The 19,269-nt window shown below is 46.6% G+C and overlaps 2 protein-coding genes across 2 annotated transcripts; both read left to right on the top strand.

The window, feature by feature from the left end:
• The first annotated feature begins 9,257 nt into the window (after positions 1-9,257).
• On the top strand, positions 9,258-12,709 carry LOC109753779 (uncharacterized). The gene is made up of 2 exons (XM_020312705.4): positions 9,258-9,688; positions 12,446-12,709. The coding sequence occupies exons 1-2, from the start codon at positions 9,347-9,349 to the stop codon at positions 12,563-12,565; spliced, it is 462 nt and encodes a 153-aa protein (XP_020168294.1). The 5' UTR covers positions 9,258-9,346; the 3' UTR covers positions 12,566-12,709.
• Positions 12,710-16,498: 3,789 nt separating this feature from the next.
• Positions 16,499-17,980, top strand: LOC109753765 (uncharacterized). Its single transcript, XM_020312687.3, has one exon. It carries the CDS (start codon positions 16,772-16,774, stop codon positions 17,714-17,716), a length of 945 nt encoding a protein of 314 aa, XP_020168276.1. The 5' UTR covers positions 16,499-16,771; the 3' UTR covers positions 17,717-17,980.
• Positions 17,981-19,269: the final 1,289 nt, after the last annotated feature.

Raw genomic sequence — 19,269 nt, forward strand, 5'->3', positions numbered from 1 at the left:
ACGTGGTGAGTACCCCCTAGTCCAGGACACCGTCAGTAGGCCCCTGAACCGGTCTTCAAGTTGGGGACGCTCCTCGATTCTTCCGAACTGTTCTTCATCTTCGGTCGTCGGTCTTGAAAACTGGTTCAACAAATCTTCCCATCTTCGATCTTGAGGATCGCCAAAGTGCATCCGAAGAGTTTACACGTCGGGTATCCGAGGAGCCCCCTTAAGTTTATGGCCTTTATCAATGCCTTGTTATTTTCACGCCCACTTCGGGTTTGAAGTTGTCCCCATGTGGCGGTGTCCTCTTGCATCCGAGCTCCAACGCCGGACTGCATTTGAGGTATCTTTTGCAGCCGAGCACCAACGCCGGACTGTATCCGAGCTCCAACGCCGGACTGGATCCAAATTTCAACGCCGGAGAGTATCCGAGCTCCAACGCCGGACTATATCCGAGGTGTCATAGATCACCTTGGCTCAAAAAATTCGAAGGAGTTTAGCCGAGCTTAATGCCAGAAATGCCCTCTACGGAGCCAACCACTGGCGTCCGAGCTTTATGCCGGACTTCTTCCGGGGTGTCTATTGTAGTCGAGCACCAACGCTGGACTGTACCCGAGGTAGTACACCACCTCGTGCATGGGCTGATTTTTATGAATTTAATCTTGAATTTGTGCAATGTAATCTCTGCTGAGATGTATAGCCAGTAGCCCTCAAGGTGCGTGTTGGCCTAATATCCGAGATGCACCTGAAGGGAAAAAAATCAAACCGCTGACCCTAGTAGCCCCTGAGACTCAGGTCGATTCATAAAATCAGCCTGAGGATCAATTCCCAGCTCGGCAGCATATTTAGGAATAGAAACGCGGTGTGCAAAGTCCTCGCGACTCAGGTTGGGTGTGGCCGACCAACCTGAGGATAATGATCTCCTCGAAAACTATATTGCACTTTAAATTTTCTGCATTGGATTGTCAATGCAGTAGCCTCCGAGACACTAGTCGGGTGGCAACACCAGATCAGGGGATCGATGTACCCCTTTAATATTTGTAAAAAATAAGCACGAAGCCCAATAGCCCCCGAGCCTTAATGTGGGCATGGGTGGCCGAATTAAGGATCGATATCCAAAGTAAAATCACAAATTATGTGTAATGATTCTATGTATCCAAATACTTTTCATCATCAATGCTCGGATCCGCATTGTACAAAACTTTGTTGACCGACCATCGGCTTCCACCTCCTTGGTCAGTAGCCGAGGAGTGTTTGTCCTACTTTATAAAGCCTTTACAAGGGCAAAGATTTACGACAAACAAGGCAATCCGGTCATACGGTTTTATAAACAAAGGTACGCAGAGAGATATGTTGTATTACTATCTAATGCAAGAAACATCTTCCAAAGAAAATAGTCCCGCTATCGGTTCCTTCCTTTGGGTTGTCATGCCAACCATGATCATGAAACCTCACCTCCGATCAATGCAGGAGAAAAATATTGAGGATTTAGTGCGGGGAAAGTTCCCGAATTCTATGGTATTAATGAACCAAAAAATTTCACTTCCATCGTTGCCGACCAATGTGATACTTTAAGATTGCTAGCTTTCGGCTTCACCCAGTCTGAGGTACTAACTCGGATGACCCGGCAGTAACGATCACAGAGGCGCTCCCTTTACCGCCTAGCCGAACAATCGGGAACATAGGGGTAAGCACAGGAGCCAGGCAACCCAGCTTGGCCAAAATCTTAAGTCAAATTGATGGCTTTATAACGATGATTGCGGAAGGCGGCCCTCGTATATTAAATACAAACGCTGATGATATGTTTATTTTGACTCCGTTGCGACCGTTTATCAGTTGAAAGTGGCCCATCATCGGCTTCTACCCCTTTGTAGATACTACGCTGGGTGTTTCCGCAATAACAAGACAACCCTTAGCCGACGTCTCGGTGCCCGAAGGTGGTTGTGTTAGCGGAAACGAGGCAATCAGATATGCGGGCTTTATAACTTTCACTTAGTCATAGGAGCTTAAAGTTGGGAGGCCAATTACTAGCCCCCGGTTAGTGTTCGGCGACAGCCTAGGTCAAGCCGTAAACACTTCGGCCAATGTTATGAACGACCCGTCATTTAACACAGTCATCGGATCGCTGACCAGTTTACGCTTATTGTGACAGTCAGTTTTCGGCTTTCTCCACTGAGGTGCTTAACCATGCGAGCTGGAAGCACAATCGCAGTGGTTCTCCTTTTGCACACCTAGCCGAACAAAGCGGAACGTAGGCGGTAAGCACAGGAGCCGGGCAACCCAACTATTGACCGAAGACACAATTCGAAACCAATGCATATATAGCAATATCCGAGAATGTTTTTGCCGAATCTCTAAAGGTGTCCGGCGTTGCACTGCGAGACTTATGTTGGAAACACATAAATTGTTTAAAAGTGCCATAGGCTTGGAAACCCAAAAAACCTCAGGAAAAACTTGACGTCCGAACTAGATCAAGTGTTCGGTGCCAATCCAAAAAATTGGTCTTAGAGAAAAAAAAAGTTCTTCTGTCATGCTAACATGACGCGTCCTATCTCAAGACGTCAAGCGGGTCAGTCTTCGGCTTCAACCTCCCTATCCTAAAGGCGTGGTGTTTCTCGTTAGGCCAGTTCAGCGAACTAAAACTCGAGCGGTTTGAGAGAAAAAATATCAGGCTACCCGGCTATTGACCACACACTCGCGTCGAAAAAGGGAGTGATAGAAAAAGACTTTACAACGGCTAAGAAGAAAACACTGATTATAAAATGGCTCATGTAAATTTAAGAGCCCCCAAGTGACTTCGGTAGAAGAATTTTATGTATAATGATTGTATGTACCGAAGTACTTATATCATATCTATGTTCACCCGAACTTTAAACGCGTCTTAACCGACCGTCGGCTTCTCCCTCTTCGGTCAAGGACCAAAAAGTGTTATGTACTCCACCTGTCGAGAATATCAACGGTGTTTCCGATAACCAGGCAATCAGGCCATAAGACTATAACAGACAAAGCGCACTCAAGGAACTTATGCTATATTACTGACGAAGTGTAAGAAGCATCTTCGGAGAAAATAGTACCCCCACCGATACCTTTCTTCGGTGCTCATTGCTACTATGAGACTTATGCAATAGATTTTTTTTATTCATGAGTTCCGTTGTGTGCCGACCATAATTGAAAACAATAAGAGTGCTAGCTCTCGGCTTCACCCAGTCTGAGGTCCGGCTCGGATGACCCGATCGTGACAATCGCAGAGGTGCTCCCTTTACTCCCTAGCCGAACAATCGGGAACGTAGGGGTAAGCATAGGAGCAAGGCAACCCAGCTTGCGGAACACTTAAGTCAACATGGTTCATATTGTGGCGTAATACACAAACAAGGAACGAAGCCATACAAGTATAATCATATGCAAGAGAAAAGGCTTCATAAAGGAAGCCCCCAAGTAAACGGGGTATTTGAATTTGTGTGTCACAAACAAAGTTTTGACAGGGAAGTTTTTCACAAGCAGTCTTTTTGCCAAAAAAAAAGTATAATGCTTGGTCGAGTCGAACATAAATTTAAAATTTAAAATTTTGAGCATGAGAGTGACTTAGCTGGTTAATGTGTTCGGCATTGATGATGCAGTCCGGGCTTGATGCGGGACAAGATTCCCGCCCCCAAGCTGGCCCCGAGGCGGCCGAGCGGAGAGCTGGGCACTCCGAAGTGGCGGCACAGCACGACCGCTGCGGAGAGGTGAAGCTTCCAGTTTAGCGGAGGTGATGAAGCAGGTCGGCAGGGTGATGCCGAAATCCCCGGCCGAGTAGGTTAATGAAGCGGCGACGCGGGGTTGCCAACACAGGGCAGCGCGCCAATGCGATGACACAATTAGGTTGTGGACGTCGGCACGCCGAGGTGACAGTGCGGGCCAGTCTAAGTCAATTGCACAGGGACGCGCGTTGAGGCGACGCCATGACTTGCGGGATGAGGATATCGACTTGCCAAGGTGTTAGCGTGGCCCAGCCTAAATAGATTACCTGCACCCACAAAGTAGTGCAAGCCAAATAATAATAATAATAAAACGAATACGACCCGCGCCGAAGTAAGATCAAGAGCACGGGGACGTCGACGCGGGTCAGAGGTCATCGGCTAGAGCGAAAGTCTGATTGTGAACCGTCAGCGCCAATAACCTGCGCGCAAAATTATACCTTTTGCCAGTACAAAGGTCTTCGGCAGTACTTATCTGCACGAACAATTTTATTAGGAGGGGAAAAAAACTAATTGCTCGTACTGATTAAAGCAATCGTGTTATCATTTGGATAATCTCTTGTGATTTGCACGTCTTGCGCCTGCTGCGGCAGTGCCAAGGGCACTGTATGCTTTAATTGCAAGTGTGTTTGGAGGTCCTTATCTTCACGTTAGTGCTGTGGCAATGCAAACAAAAACATATGTTGCCTCTATTGCGTGGACAATGGCAGTCCTGGCACTTGCACGTGGGACATGCATAGGGGACAGGTAGTTAGCCAAAAGCATAGACAACCTCGTGATTAAATAATAAAGAAAATAGAACTAGGACCGGATCACTTTCCAGCAAATCTGAATTCTTGTCGGCCCCGCACACTGTTCGGCACAGGCAGGGTCTCCTCGCTGGATTACCATAGTTCGGATTTTTGGCAGGTCCCATGAATTGCTGTCCAGCCAGCGTACGAACCTGGCCCTTCGAAGCTGCCATCTAAGAACTTGAAACCATCGTGCGATAGCCCCACGGTGGGCGCCAACTGTCGTGGTTTTGTCACGGCAGATGTCCTAGTGAAAGGACTTAGTCGTGGAGCCATCGCGACGGGTTAGCTTAAAGGGGTTAAAGCGGAAAAAGGATGCAAGGAGTTTATACAGGTTCGGCCCCTTGTGGTGAAGGTAAAGGCCTAATCCAGTTGTTGTGGAATTGCTAGGGTTTCGATGACCAGGGAGCGAATCCGCTATGCCTGGCTCTCGAGTTGTTGTTTGTTGTCCCTAAACCGCCGCCGGGTCGTCCCTTTATATACACAGGTTGACGCCCGGCGGTTTACAGAATCCCGAGGCCGGCTCATACACGTGTCCGGCTCGGTTTCTATCCTTTCTTATCTTACAACACAAGTTACATATGATATGGCGGTTTATGTCTACAAACCCTAATCCGCCTTTGGGCCCTGGGCCTTCGTAAAGCGCCACACTCCTTGTCTTCATGGGCTTCAAATATAAGTAACTTATTATGGGGATAACCCGACCTCTCCTGGCCGGTTTACACCCAGTAGTAATATCCCCAACACAGGGGGAACGCAGGCCGGCTTGGGTGTCATGGGATGTGATGACACGTCCGAAACACTTAGGCGGGCTAGGCTTCAGGGATCTTGAGATTTTCAACCTATCATTGTTGGCTCGTCAGGCTTGGAGACTCTTGCAAGAACCGATGAGTTTGAGTGCAAGAATACTGAAGGATGCATACTACCCTGACAGGACGATCCTTAACGCGGAGTTGGGGTCTAGACCGTCTCAGATATGGCGAGCTATACTGGAGGGACTGGATTTGTTAAAGCAGGGAATCATTCGCCGGATTGGTAATGGTCAAACAACGGAGATATGGAGCGATAACTGGATACCGAAGGAGATGACGCCACGGCCCATCACGTCACTGGTTGTCAATCCTCCTAGGTATGTTTCGGAGTTGCTCACCCCGGCAACAACCTCGTGGAATGAGGCTCTAGTCCGGACTATTTTCCTGCCCATAGATGTTGATGCTATCTTGAAGATCCCGGTATGTACGCGTAATATAGAGGATTTTGGGGCTTGGTATCCGGACAAGAAAGGCAAGTTCAGTGTTAGCTCAGTCTATAAGTTTTTGCTTAAGACAAAGATGCAGAGGGAGGAGTGGCTGAACGGAAGTAGCGGATCATCTCACACTGACAAAGATGAAAAAGCTTGGACATCCTTGTGGAAACTTAAAATCCCGTCGAAGGTGAGGATCTTCCTTTGGAGGCTTGCTCATCATTCACTCCCCACAACGGATGTCTTGAAGAGACGAAATATGTCAGATCGAGATGTATGCCCGCTCTGTGGATGTGAGGATTCATGGCGCCATGCGTTGGTTGCATGCACGATGTCTTGTTGCGTGTGGGCGCTTTCGGATGAAAATCTGGTGTCACTCATGTCTGAGAATGAGGAATCCAACGCAAGAATATGGCTGTTTGAACTCAATGAGAAGATGGACCATGCTAGCTTTACAAGGATGGTCATCACGCTGTGGTCCATATGGTATGCCAGGAGAAAGGCTATCTATGAATCGATTTTTCAGAGCCCTCAACATATGGCGTCTTTTATCAATAACTACATTGACGAGTTGGGACATATGAGCGCTGGAGGAGTGCATGAAGGTACTCCTATTGCTGCACCACCGCGACCGAAGAGGTGGATTCCTCCACCAAGAGGCATCGCGAAGATTAACATTGACGGGGCTGTGGTGCGATGACGGAGAGGCGGGGCAGTTGCAGCCCTATGCCGCGACCAGGATGGACATTATTTGGGGTCATCGGCGGCGGTTTACTATGGGATCACTGATCCCTTAACTTTGGAGACTTATGCATGCCGCGAGGCCCTTGCTTTGGCGGATGACCTGGGACAACAGAAGATTTGCGTGGCATCGGACTGCCAAGAGGTGGTAAATGACATCAACAGGGGAATAGGAGGCCCCAATGTTGCGTTGGTACATGAAATAATGAACCACTGTAATAGCTTTATTTCTTGCTCTTTTGTTTTCGAGCGTAGGAACTTCAATTATGAAGCTCACAATCTCGCCAAGATTGCTTGTAACCTAGACATAGATAGACATGTTTGGTTGGGCACCCCCCCATGACCCAAATCTTGTACCTATGACAATTGCTCTTGAGTAAATAAAGCAGGCGAGATTTCTAAAAAAAAGCACCACCACTCGACGCGCGCGGGGGGTGGGGGGCGCTACAGGCCCAAAACCTTCTACCCTATGGGGGGTGCCCGGGGCACCTCATCTTGTCATTTTGTTGCTCATTTCTCTTAGGCCGAAGTGTGTCTTAATATATCATAAGATCATTTACAAGTCATGTAGACACCGATATGACAAAACTAAAAAGACACAAGATCAGTAGCAGTGGCGGAGCTTCGTAGAAACTATTGGGGCCAAGGACAAAACATGAGTGTTTGGTGTGCAAATTGCTAAAAATATTCTCATCTAAGCCATCCTAAAAAATTTCTTCAGAGTTTGGTCCAAAGCTCGGGGCAGCAGCCCCCCGCCCTCAACATAGCTCTGCCAGTGATCACTAGCCTTTGCACAAAGGAACACCAATTAAGAAAGAAAATTACAATAAAGACCGAAGAATTCCTTGAGCTTGACATCAACGCTCATCACCTACCTCCGGCACCACCACAACAACAACCAAAGGAAAATGACAGCACCTCCTCATCCGAGCTGGACGTGGATCCATCGCTGGTATGCAGTTTTGCGGACCTCCAAGGTGGCTCACCAAAGGCGGAGCTATTGTCGTTGAACGAATCAGACCGACAACACCCCAGACACGCCATCGAACTCCAGATCTGGCACCACCGCACGACTCAGATGCAGAGGAGGAAACCATACTTGCAAGCCACCAGCCATAAATCCAGCACACGGTTCGTCTTCCAGATGTCGCTGATGCTGATCACTATCTACATCTGTTCCTTGATTACCTCCCACGCTTCGCGTCGTCGCAACGGCGAAGCCCGAGGACATAAGTCCACCCTAGGATGTCGCCCCCGCCATGACAACTCCACTTGGAGGGGCTAGTTCCAAAATCCATCACCGACAATAGAGTTGATTGCCTCGTCAGGGGAAGAAATGGAGCTTCTTTATTCAGCACCACCACCACCGAAGCCAAGATGTCGAACGACCCAAAACCTAAGCCACTAGGGGCCTAAATCCTAAAGCTACCAGATCTACACGCGCGGGATCCGGCGACCCCCCCCCCCCTCACCACTGACGATCGAAAGGTTGTCGCCAGAGGGGAGTTGTCGGAGGATGGTGCCGAAAAATCGACCTCTCCTAGCGGCTGGTAGGGTTCCAATCGCCTGGCACCCAAGAGGAAAACGCTTCGCTGTAAGTTTTTGTTCAACTAAAAACTGCGAAAAATTGAAAGGCACGCAACCATCTATGGAATTCCCTATTTGACGTATTAAGGCTATCCGCAGGAATAATGCTAGACCTACAAAAGCTTTCGGTGAGTTTACGTGGTGACTAGGAAACCAGTTGACCTAGCTATGAGAGCATCTACAGTCGGATGTCTCAAACCACCCTATACGTCCGGGTGGACGGCCCGGTCACTGACCGGTAAAAAAAACTTAATCTAGGAGGATTCCTCATATCCAACCCAAATCTAGGGTGGATATGAGGAGGCTCGACCACGCCAGAACCGACCGGCCGGACCCACCTCAAATTGCACCAAATTGACAAAAGCCAGCCAAATCCATCGCCCTCCTCTCGCGTATGTCCCCTATTTTCCTTGTCCGAGTAGTCTGACAGAGCTAAATCCGGTAGATCTTGGATAGAGGGGTTGAACTAAGGGTATTGAGGCGATGGTAACACGGACTCAAGTTTTTACCCAGGTTCGGGCTCCTCGGGGAGATAAAACCCTACGTCCTACTTGTGTTTTATTGCTTTTGGGTGGAGTATAAAGTACAGATGATCTACCTCGAGAATGTTATGTGTTCTCTACGAGCACTGCCCCTTGGTTTATATAGGTACCAGGGTAAGGGGTACACCTAAGTCGGCTATGTATAAAGAGGACAAATTGTAGACGACTTCTAATTATCTTGGAGTACACGACAAGTTTTTGGGGAGTCTTCCTTTCATACGCCATGGGCTGCTGTCGACGTGCCCCACTGGTAAACCGACATGGGGTCCTTGGTCCGGCCCACCAAACCGGGAGATGACGTGTTGAGAGTTCCCTAATCAGGACATCGTCAATAGCCCTGCGCCGGTCTTCAAGTCTGAACACATCTCAGCCCATCCAGACTGTTCTTACTCTTGGGTCGTCGTTCTTGAAACAGATTCAACGAGTCCTCCTTTCGGAGACAACCTATAAAACGGCGGTTTTGTGTAATTTGCTCTCCGCGGGCGCTATTGATTTATCCTACCGTTGCCTCCCACGAAGCGGATAAGGTTTTCAAACGCACGCGCTTGCGCCAATACCAGCCGTCCGACCACTCCCCCCTTGCCCATCCGACGGCTGACGCGCACCCCACCCGTTCTACTAGTCCACCGAGGCCTCTCACTCGCACCTCATCACTTCACCACCACCACAAACCCTATCCCCATTAACCCGCTCCAAAAACCCTGAGCTGCGCACCCACCGGCGATGTCGGCGACGGCCATCCGCTCCGGCGAGCTCCTCGCTTTTCCCGCCGCGCTGAGGCGTGGCCTGCCCGTGGCTTCTGCCTCGGTGGTCGCGTTCCGGTTGAGGGCGCCAGTGGCCGGGCGCGTGGCGGTCAGGGTTGTCGCGGCGGCGGCGGAGGGGGCAGGGGCGGAGGCGGAGGCGGAAGGGAAGCCGAAGCCGAAGAAGAAGAGGGCAGCGAGCGGGATCATGAAGCCTAAGCCGATTTCTCCGGAGCTAAGGGAGTTTGTCGGAGGCGCGGCGGAGCTGCCCCGGACAGAGGCGCTCAAGATCATCTGGGCGCACATCAAGGGAAACAACCTCCAGGTAAGCCACTCCCTCCTCCTCTCTACTTCCTTGATATTTAATTCCATTTTAGGCTTTTAGGTGTAAATGGCACTGTAGGTATGAATATGATAGTTTTGTGCCTGCAACTTCGATGTTATTTAACGGTATGTTTCATGGAGTGCTGTTTGTGTATCTAGTTTCATGGTTTGTGGATGAAGGTATTTTCAATATCTCGGTTGGATTTGTAGCCTCAGTAATTTGCTGGTTCTTTTTCCTGAAATGTATTGAATTCATGCACCAGCCAGTTGCTCCAAAAGTCCGAACTAATGGACAGAGGCGTGCAATATATTTCAACACGTCTTGAACTCAAGACCTCTTGGCTCGGATACCATATTGAATTCATGCACCAGCCAATTGCTCCAAAAGTCCGAACTGATGGACAGAGGCGGGCAATATATTTCAACAAAATGTTGTATAGCAAAAAGCAGGATGAGAAACTAATGTTCTATGGTCAAGTGAATAATAGGAGGGGCTTGGGTGAGGGTCTGTTTGGGACTATTGAGTATGGACCACCCATGTTGTATGTTGCGATGGGCTCAGATTTCAATCCTGTGCTGGCGGGAAATTTGGGGTATTTGTCTGTTTTGTTCAATTTAGGGATGACCATGCAAGCACTGAATTTGGGAATAAGCTCATCGTCTGGTTATGTCGTTGGCCAGCGCCCTTGTTTAAATGTGTAGGATTGACCTCAAAATGATGCAAATCTTCTGAACATAAATGCTGACTGTGGTCAGGGTTTAAACTTGACTGTGGAAGTTACTCAGTCCCCATCCTATTTTTTTCCGATAAAGGACAGTTTTATTATCTCATAATATAGCATCAAGCGGATACAAAGCATGATGAGCAGCACCTGGCCAATGCATAGCTAAGATGCACACAGCCAAAACTAACAGTTCCCATCCTAATGACCAGAGTCTTTGGAAGTTCGAAATTTATTTAGGTCTCGTAAAAAAATGACGAATTTTGACGAAAGATATAAATTTGGTTTGAATTTGTCCTGTCTGTATTATGACGAATTTCAGTGAAATATTAAACCCTGGCTGTAATATGGAAAGACATGAAGTACTCCTTGGTATCCATGATTAGAGTTATGCGCAGAGTAAATAGAACTGGAGGGAGTATGTGCTATTGGAGAGGTTCAAAGGTGCACTCTGATATGTATGTGAATTACAAGGCTGGCACTTCTCTTTCATATTTACATAGAAACTGCTAAGGATTACTAGTGCACAAGCACATCTGGTACATGAGAAATACCCACGGTCCACATGAGGTATAAAATTTGAAATATGCATCTGCAGAAAATTGATTTCATGCACACACACCTGCAGCAAGATTATTAAAGAAATGTCCCAAAATGAGGAACCTGTGCATGTAAGACCTTGGAATGTGGTACATTGCCCCACTTGGTTACCTTATAGGCCTGACTACTAAGCACCTTGCACATAGGTAGCTCAGTTGCAGACAGCATGCTTGTGACTGGGCATTTGATTGAGCCAAAAATATTTGTGAACTTCTGTTACAAAATGAGGCAGTCATATTACTTTGGAAACTAGTGATAACAGAAAGAATTGCAATATTATTTTATTTGTGTTACAAAATAAGGGACCCTAGTTTATCATACAGACTGTATTGCAGTACAACATTATTCAGCCCTCTTGATTAACTATTAACCTATCAGCAAACAGAGAAGTAAAACAGAGTGCTTGTAGAAAATTTACACCACACCACTGTATCCGTATGTCTTGCCAATCTTGTAAAGATATGCCATATGCACAGATGTAGTTTACATAGAAGGCACATAATATTCTTAAGGAAACCACCTCATTAATGCAAGCTTTAACTTAAAAGCTTGAACCTCCCAATCTCAGTGCTGTATGAATCATTATAACTGCCCACGCACACACATATTCAAACACAGGGCCCATATTAATAACTGCCTGGACCACAAGCCAAAGATGCTATTGCTGTGAACGTGCTTACTGAACATCCATTGCTAGTAACTTTAAGTTCTGATGTGGCCTTCAATCTTGTATAATTTTATGGCCTGCATAAAAAAAAATACCCTCAGTTGCCAGTGTTCTTGTAACTATTTGTGTACTTACCTGTTGTGGATGCATTCGGGGGGAAGACCTGCATGTTAGTTATTCTTTATCATTAGCTTGTCCCTGGATTATCTGTTAGTTACTTAAGATCTTTAGTTTAACAAAACAAGTTGCCACCGTTGTGCGTTCAACCTTCCAGGTTCTTTCTTGATCAGTTCACCCGCACTCACAAATTCCCTAGTTCATAGCATTACCTATTTGGATCCAAATGCTGCTTATGTATTACTTACCTTTGTGGATTGAAATGTGGTATATGTACTAATAGCACCGGAACCCAAAATTAAATATTGTCTGCTGTGGAAGAGGTTATACTGTATTGTCCCATAAGAAGATAAACTAGTTATTGAATTATTTTTTATATAAGACCATTTTTGTCGTGTTCATTGTTCAGTAAGAGACTACAGTGGTACTAAAAAAAGAAATTGGCTGCTGCTAAAAAAGAACATACTAAGATAATTGGCTGTCATAGTTCTAGTTAATGCATTTGTTGTTGCTCATAGGCCCTTGCATTTTTTCATTCTGCGGTGCAGCTTTTTTGGCACAGACAATGTTAATGGCTTAACCTTGCAAACAATACCTTCTGTTTTCATACAACAGTTATTTTTTTTCTGAATTCATGTGTTTCTGCAACCAGGATCCCGAGAACAAGAAGATAATAGTCTGCGATGAGAAACTGAAGAAGATATTTGGAGGGCGTGACCGTGTTGGGTTTCTTGAGATCTCTGGGCTCCTCAATCCCCATTTCCAGAAATGATAGGGTTTATGTAGATGTTGCACTTTTTCTGTATTAGCTAAGACAGTTGTATCAGCATATTTAGCTGAACCTGGTATGGAGGGTCCGTAATTCTGGTTTGAGAATGGTACGTCTAGTATTTGCAGTAAATGGCTTTGCTGGTTTTTGGCTCGTGATTTATATTCCGTTCATCCTTTGTGTTTACGTCCTTTATTAGACCTGAATGGTGGATCGTCCCGTTCTCCCCAATCTCTGTATGCTGCTTACCCTTTTTTAGACTGCAGCCGGGAGCCGAACAATGATCTATGATAGCCAGGGCCTACAGCAAGGACCTTAAGGTATATTGTATGATTCATCCTTTCCCTTTTGGGTCGCTGATGACTGCGCTGCTGAAACTGTCGGCTGGCATCGCTGATCTATGATTGTATCTGAGACTCTGCTTTGGCAGGATAGGAAGGATACCCAGGACCGTTTCTTGGCACAGGTTTCAAACTGAGATCAAGCCTGCCCCGGGAGAGAGAACTCCGTGCTTGAGGTGGACGCCAACAGCCCGTCGCATTCTCAAGTTGCTCACTCCGTTCTGGGCATGTGGATGACAGGACAGGCGAACTGCTTCACATGCTCCGTCCAGCTTGTGCTTCTCAACAACTTCCATGGTACCCAGATCAAATCCTGCTTGCAGAGGGTACCAGACAGAGGCTGGCCGTTTGTCAAGGGTAAGTGGCCCTTCTACTTTTCATATAGGTTGGTGTGCTTAGACAAGTCACCTCCCCTCGTCGACAACAATTAACAAACCTCTCTTACATTACATGTCCTGCTGCTCGCCCAACAAATTAACAGTAAAAGTTACTTGTCATCCTTGTCTCTTGGGAAATCTGGAAGGGCTCGGGTCTTTCGCAACACTGTGGATCCGGTTGGGGTGTTAGTGGCCAAGATAAAAGAGGAATGCTCACTTTGAAGTTTTGCTGGTGCAAAGCATTTGTGTAATATAATGTCTAGCGATGGGAAGGAGGGCCATGACTTAGGGACGCGCTTGTCTAAAATGTAGGGTGTGTTACAAAAGTACCCCACCGATTTGAACTAGCAGCCCTTTCGATTCAGGGTTAGACGAGGGATTTCGTGTGTCGGGATTTGGTAGCTGGAGGGAGTTTTCGCGCGTGTTGTAATTTCGGGATAGCAAGGCGCGGGTTGTGAAAGCGCGAGTTTTGGGAGTATGATATCTGAATTTTCGGGATATAACAAGGCGCGGGTTGAATTTTAGGGACAAGCCTAACGTGTAATATTGTAATTCGTATTTTAGCCTTGGGCCATGAACTCTAAACTTGTCTCTTAATCAATGAAAATGGCTCTTTTGCCTAGGTTAAAAAAAACATGGCGCCCACATCTGGGAAAACGCTCGTCCTTTATCTGTCGTTGAAACGTTATTATTATGGAGGCTTACTTAGGCTCAAATGATTAGCGGCTGGGTGAATGAAATAATGGATGCGCCAAAGTGATTTTAGTATATGATTCTCTCGTCCTTTATTATCTAAAAGAGGAAGAGATATTGCTTGATCCACCATAGCATAGTGCTGCCGCGCGATTAAACTAGTGATTAGTGCGTGTGCGCGGATGAGCGCGTGGACGCAGAAGACCACATGTCGGTGAACGGTGGTCGCGTAGGAGTTAAACAAAGTTGGTGGTCACCTTTTGGCAGTACGTATGATGTGGCAGTTGAGAAAGACCGGTCACTAGCTTCTACTCCCTCCTTCTCAAAATAATTCCAAAATAAGTGATTAATTTTAATTTTATACTAAATCAGCAACACTTGCTTTAACACCGAGGGAGTACTTATACTTTATAAAAGGATACATATATGCTATTCTAGTAGTACATGGCAGTGCAGGTACCATGGCAACAGTCCCATGCAGTCTACCTCGACTGGACCTAGTGCGCGAGATCAGTGGCATTTTCCAGGGGCACTATCAACTCACTAAACTACGAGTAGCTCAGTAAGTTAGTCACAATTCAGGTAAGTGTGAATTGGGGTGCGATTGGATCGTCGTTTCATGGACGATTAGAGCATCTTCAAAAGGCGCCCAAAATCTACTCCGCACGCTAAAATTTAGGGTATTTTGAACGCCGGACAGCTCTAACAAAAACTGTAAAATAATGCGCGTGCAAAAAGAAGGTTGGGCACACGCTAAAAAACGCTATCGCATGCTGCAAATTTGAGGCGTCGGATTGCGCACGCTTCACAGTTTACACTACGTGTTTTTTTGGCATCTGGTAAACCAATGTTGGGTCCGGCGCGCTAAAAGTGCTACAGTGATGCTCTAAAATTATTTGATGGCGAGAAACTTTTATGCGCCTGTTGGAGATGCTCTTACAGATGTAAAATATTTAGGTGGAAAAGAAAAGTAATACGTGCTTCTCCAAAACAGCCGCTTGGTTGATTGTTCCGGCCTCACCCCTTTAAAATCAGGGGATGATTAGATTAAAAAAAAAAGACAGCCGTAGGATGAAGTGAGAGCAAAAGCCGGATTCTTTTTTTGCCTTACACATCTCCTTCTTTCCACTGAATTTTGTGGGTACCCAATTTAATACGGATGAAAGAGATTACGGGTGAAAACTAAATATGGTGGAGAAATGACGGACCAAGCTCAGCCTTGGTTGTGATACCAACTCTTCTTAGCTACTTTTTTTCTTAATTAATAACGGAAAGTAGTGTCACTGTAGCATGGACATCGGCGATGAATCATGGCAGCATGTGCTGTCCTGGTGCTTATGCTAGTCTACACCAAAATCCTCTCTACAGTATATTTATCTCTACGACGTACACTATATATGATGATGGTTCGCATGACCCGCGATTCGTGTTTTATAGGGTATTTGTGGTTTGTATAACCAGATATAGGGATTTGTCGTATTTCACTTGTAGCAAAAGCGTATGGTCTCATGATGTAGCAGCTGCGCAGGAGTATCTGGATCCTAGTGGTCGTTACAAAATAGAACGATGACTCTACGGAAGGAGAGCTCAAACTCTTTTCTTTTAATACTTCCTCCGTTCTTAAATGTAAGTCTTTGTATAGGTTCTACTCCCTCCGTTCCTAAATATTTGTTTTTTTAGGCATTTCAAATGACTATCACATACGGATGTATGTAGACATATTTTAGAGTGTAAATTCACTCATTTTACTCCGTATGTAGTCACTTGTTGAAATGCCTAGAAAGACAAGTATTTAGGAACGGAGGGAGTAATATATACTACATATGAAGCAAAATGATTGAATTTACACCAAAAGACGTCTATATACATCTATATGTAGTCCATATTGAAATCTTTAAAAAGACTTATATTTAGAAGCGGAGGGAGTACATTGCAATCGCAATTTTTTTTCGATGTAAAAAGATGCTCACATACACTCTCCCGATCTACGCATGAACCCTCACATTATCTGTCCCTATTAGCACCTTCAAGATACTATGTTGAAAGAGCTCAAACCTATTGGTACAAGTGTGTTACGTAGATTGCCATACGAGCAGATGTAACTTTATCCTCTTTCCGTTTTGAGATTGTAAACGCTCGGAAGTTGGTTATGTATATTTGCTCTTGGTCCATTGGTTCATTTACCTAATCAACATGGTGGGGTAAACAGCTTTAGGGCTAGAGGCGGGAGGTGCTGTAATTCGAAATGAGCCTAACTACACTCACCAAGAAAGAGGCTAGAATGCGACATTTGATTTGTATTTCTGTGCTTGGAACCCACTCCAACATTTTCTTTCATTTGGGGGCATTTCGATCAGGGTACTTGTAAAATGGATGATTCACTTTGCTCCATGCCATTGTATACATATAATTCGTTTTAAAATAAGTGTTGTGGTTTTAGTTCAAAGGGAGACATAAGAAACCCTCTGCCGACTTAGAATTAGCAAAACCTTTATTATCATATACTTAAATCATATCCTGGATTGCAGGAGTTGTTGGAGCAGCAGGTGGGGCAATATCACATCCTACCCAACATGCAGCAGGAGAGGAATGATACAAGATGTCTGCCACATTCTCGCTGCCCCGGCCTCCTCTCTAATAAAACCTAAAAACCCAACGCCTCTCCACATTCAAACGCTCGAACCAAACCAGTCCGAGAGTCCAAACCCCTCCACTCCACGGACACTACCATCTCAACAGAAAAGTTGAGAGCAAAGTTGAAAGCAATCAAAGACCATCGGCGAGGAGCCGGCGCGGCAATGGGGAGCGCGACCAAGATCATGAGGGCGGCGCTCCACGCCTTCTTCTCGCACTACCACCCGGCGGCCTCCGCGGCGGCGCTGCTCGCGCTTCCATTCTCCGCCGCCGCGCTCCTCTCCCGCTCGCCCGCGGCGTCCCTCCTCCCGCCGCTCTCCCTCCGCCTCCGCCGCGTCCTCGTCGCCGCGGGGTTCCCGCCGGCGTCCCAGCTCCTCTTCCTCCTCAACCACAAGCTGTCGCAGTCCGTCTTCTCCTTCCTCGCCACCCTGCCCTTCTCCCTCTCCTTCCTGCTCCTCGCCAAGGCCTGCGCCGTGCGCGCCGTGCAGGCGCCCCCGCCGCCGCAGAAGCAGCGCCACCACGAGCTGTCAGCGCTTCCCGCGTCGTGCCACCGCTACCCGGCGATGGCGCGGACGCAGCTCGCCAACTTCGCGGCGCTCCTGCTCGCCAACGCGGCCGTGTTCGCCGCGCTGCTCGCGGCCTTCAATGCCGCGGAGGCGCTGCGGCTGGGCTCCGACGGCAGGGCCGTGCTGGCGCTCTCGGCCGTGGGCGTCATCGTCTACTCCGTCGCGCTCGCCAACGCCGCCGCCGTCTGCAACCTCGCCACCGTCGTCGCGGCCGCCGAGGGCCGGGGCGGCTGCCACGCGGTCCTCAAGGCGCTGCTGCTCGTCCGGGGCGACGCCGCCACCGCCGTCGCCGTGGCGCTGCCGGCCAGCCTCGCCACCACCGCCGTGGAGGGGCTGTTCCAGCTCAGAGTCATGAAGCTGTACATGATCGACGGCAGGATAAGCTCGGCCATGGTTTGCGAAGGGCTCCTGATTGCCTACATTCACTCCATGATCTGTGTTCTTGACACCGTCATCACCTTCATGGTCTACCAGACCTGCAAGGCCACCCACTATTCTCGTGATCTGTTGGAGTTGGAAGAGAAAGGGGATTTAATTGCCTGATGAATATCTTAAGAGTCTTACTTAATCACTAGAGAGCCTGGAGCACAAACCTCTCCTGCATGATGATGGTGATGCTCATTGCTATTTTTTTTTTAAATCTAGTTTTTTTATCCTTTTGTTAATGCTGGTTCTGGGGACATAGGTGCTGTTAGTATAATTAGGAAGGTGCATCAGGTCCATTAGATGGCTAAGGAGGTCAATCTGTAAATAATTGGAAAACTGGGGTTACCATAAAGATTTGTTATCCATCAGACTTTGGTTAAACTAAGCATGTCATTTGGTTGCTAATATTATTAAGGTAGTTAAGTTGTTCAGCTGCTTTTCACATACCTGAAGCAAGCAGTATCTCAGCCGGTTGGTCAAGAAAGAATGTTATTTCTGTCTAGATGAAACAATCTGCAATCTGGCAGCTTTCCACCATGAATTATCAAAGTACAAACATGTGCTGAATTTATGCCGTGTCTTGACATTTTTAGAACACATATTTGTTTTTTTTTCTTTTTAAACACTCCAGCGCCTGCAGCTACCTGTATTGTCTGTGAGGGATAAGAATAAGATCCACATCCTGACACTGCCACCCAAAGTCGCCAACAGTTTTTGGGTCACTTTGTAGTAAGATCCTGACCCTACCATTTCAAGTACTTCCTGCCTTGATTCCAAAGCAAAGCAACAGGCCAAGCATGCATACTATCTACTTCAACACTACACATCCACATCAACTTGGCTGGCCTGGCCTGGTGGTGAGTGAGTTGTAAAAAAAACTCAATGATATGTACTAGCAGCTTTTTGGTAACTTTTTTCTCGAGGCCCCAGTCCAATCCAATGCATGCTCTCAGTCTCAGATCTGGGAAATATGGTAACTGCCACTTGCCATATGCAGATTCCCAGTGCCACAATGCTACAAAGACATCTTCCAATAGAAGGACCTTGGACTTTAGGTACCATTGGAGCACAGGGTTGGGCCTGGGGACTAGGCTACATTAACAAACGGTGACACTAAAAGTTAGTACTCCCTCCGTTTCTTTTTACTCCGCATATAATATTTGGTCAAAGTCAAACTACACAAAGTTTGACCAAATTTATATATAAAAAGATGAACATCTACAATATTGAAACTATATAGTATGAAAATACATTTCGTGGTGCATTTGATAATGTTGATTTCATATTGTCAATGTTTATATTTTTTTAATATAAATTTAGTCAAATTTTACAAAGCTTGACTTTGACCAAACCTTATATGCAGACTAAAAAAACAGTGGGAGTAGTAGGTCATACAGTACTAATAAAATAGCTGAGCTTTTGGAATGACCAATGGGAGGTGACTGTGTTCACCTCACATTTAATTATGTTAGTACTTAATTTGATGCTGAAGCACAATCGGGGAAATACGATCACGCGTTGTTAAACCGTCCATTTATGATCGGTGAGAAAATGGTTCCCGCACAAATGAACATAATTTTGTCTGTCCACAGACGGAACAAATTACAAATATGGCTGAATCTTCTGTTTGCTAGCACTAGCAATTCTCGTGCACGATCTTGGCCTTTTCA

This window comes from Aegilops tauschii, chromosome 5 (assembly GCF_002575655.3).
Source record: "Aegilops tauschii subsp. strangulata cultivar AL8/78 chromosome 5, Aet v6.0, whole genome shotgun sequence".
Classification (NCBI taxonomy): domain Eukaryota; kingdom Viridiplantae; phylum Streptophyta; class Magnoliopsida; order Poales; family Poaceae; genus Aegilops; species Aegilops tauschii.

Bases quoted from the DNA above. Each gene is read 5' to 3' on its own strand.
- LOC109753765 (XM_020312687.3), top strand. From the start codon at position 16,772: ATGGGGAGCGCGACCAAGATCATGAGGGCGGCGCTCCACGCCTTCTTC.
- LOC109753779 (XM_020312705.4), top strand. From the start codon at position 9,347: ATGTCGGCGACGGCCATCCGCTCCGGCGAGCTCCTCGCTTTTCCCGCC. The intron at 9,689-12,445 runs GTAAGCCACTCC...TTCTGCAACCAG, and splicing joins TCAAGGGAAACAACCTCCAG to GATCCCGAGAACAAGAAGAT.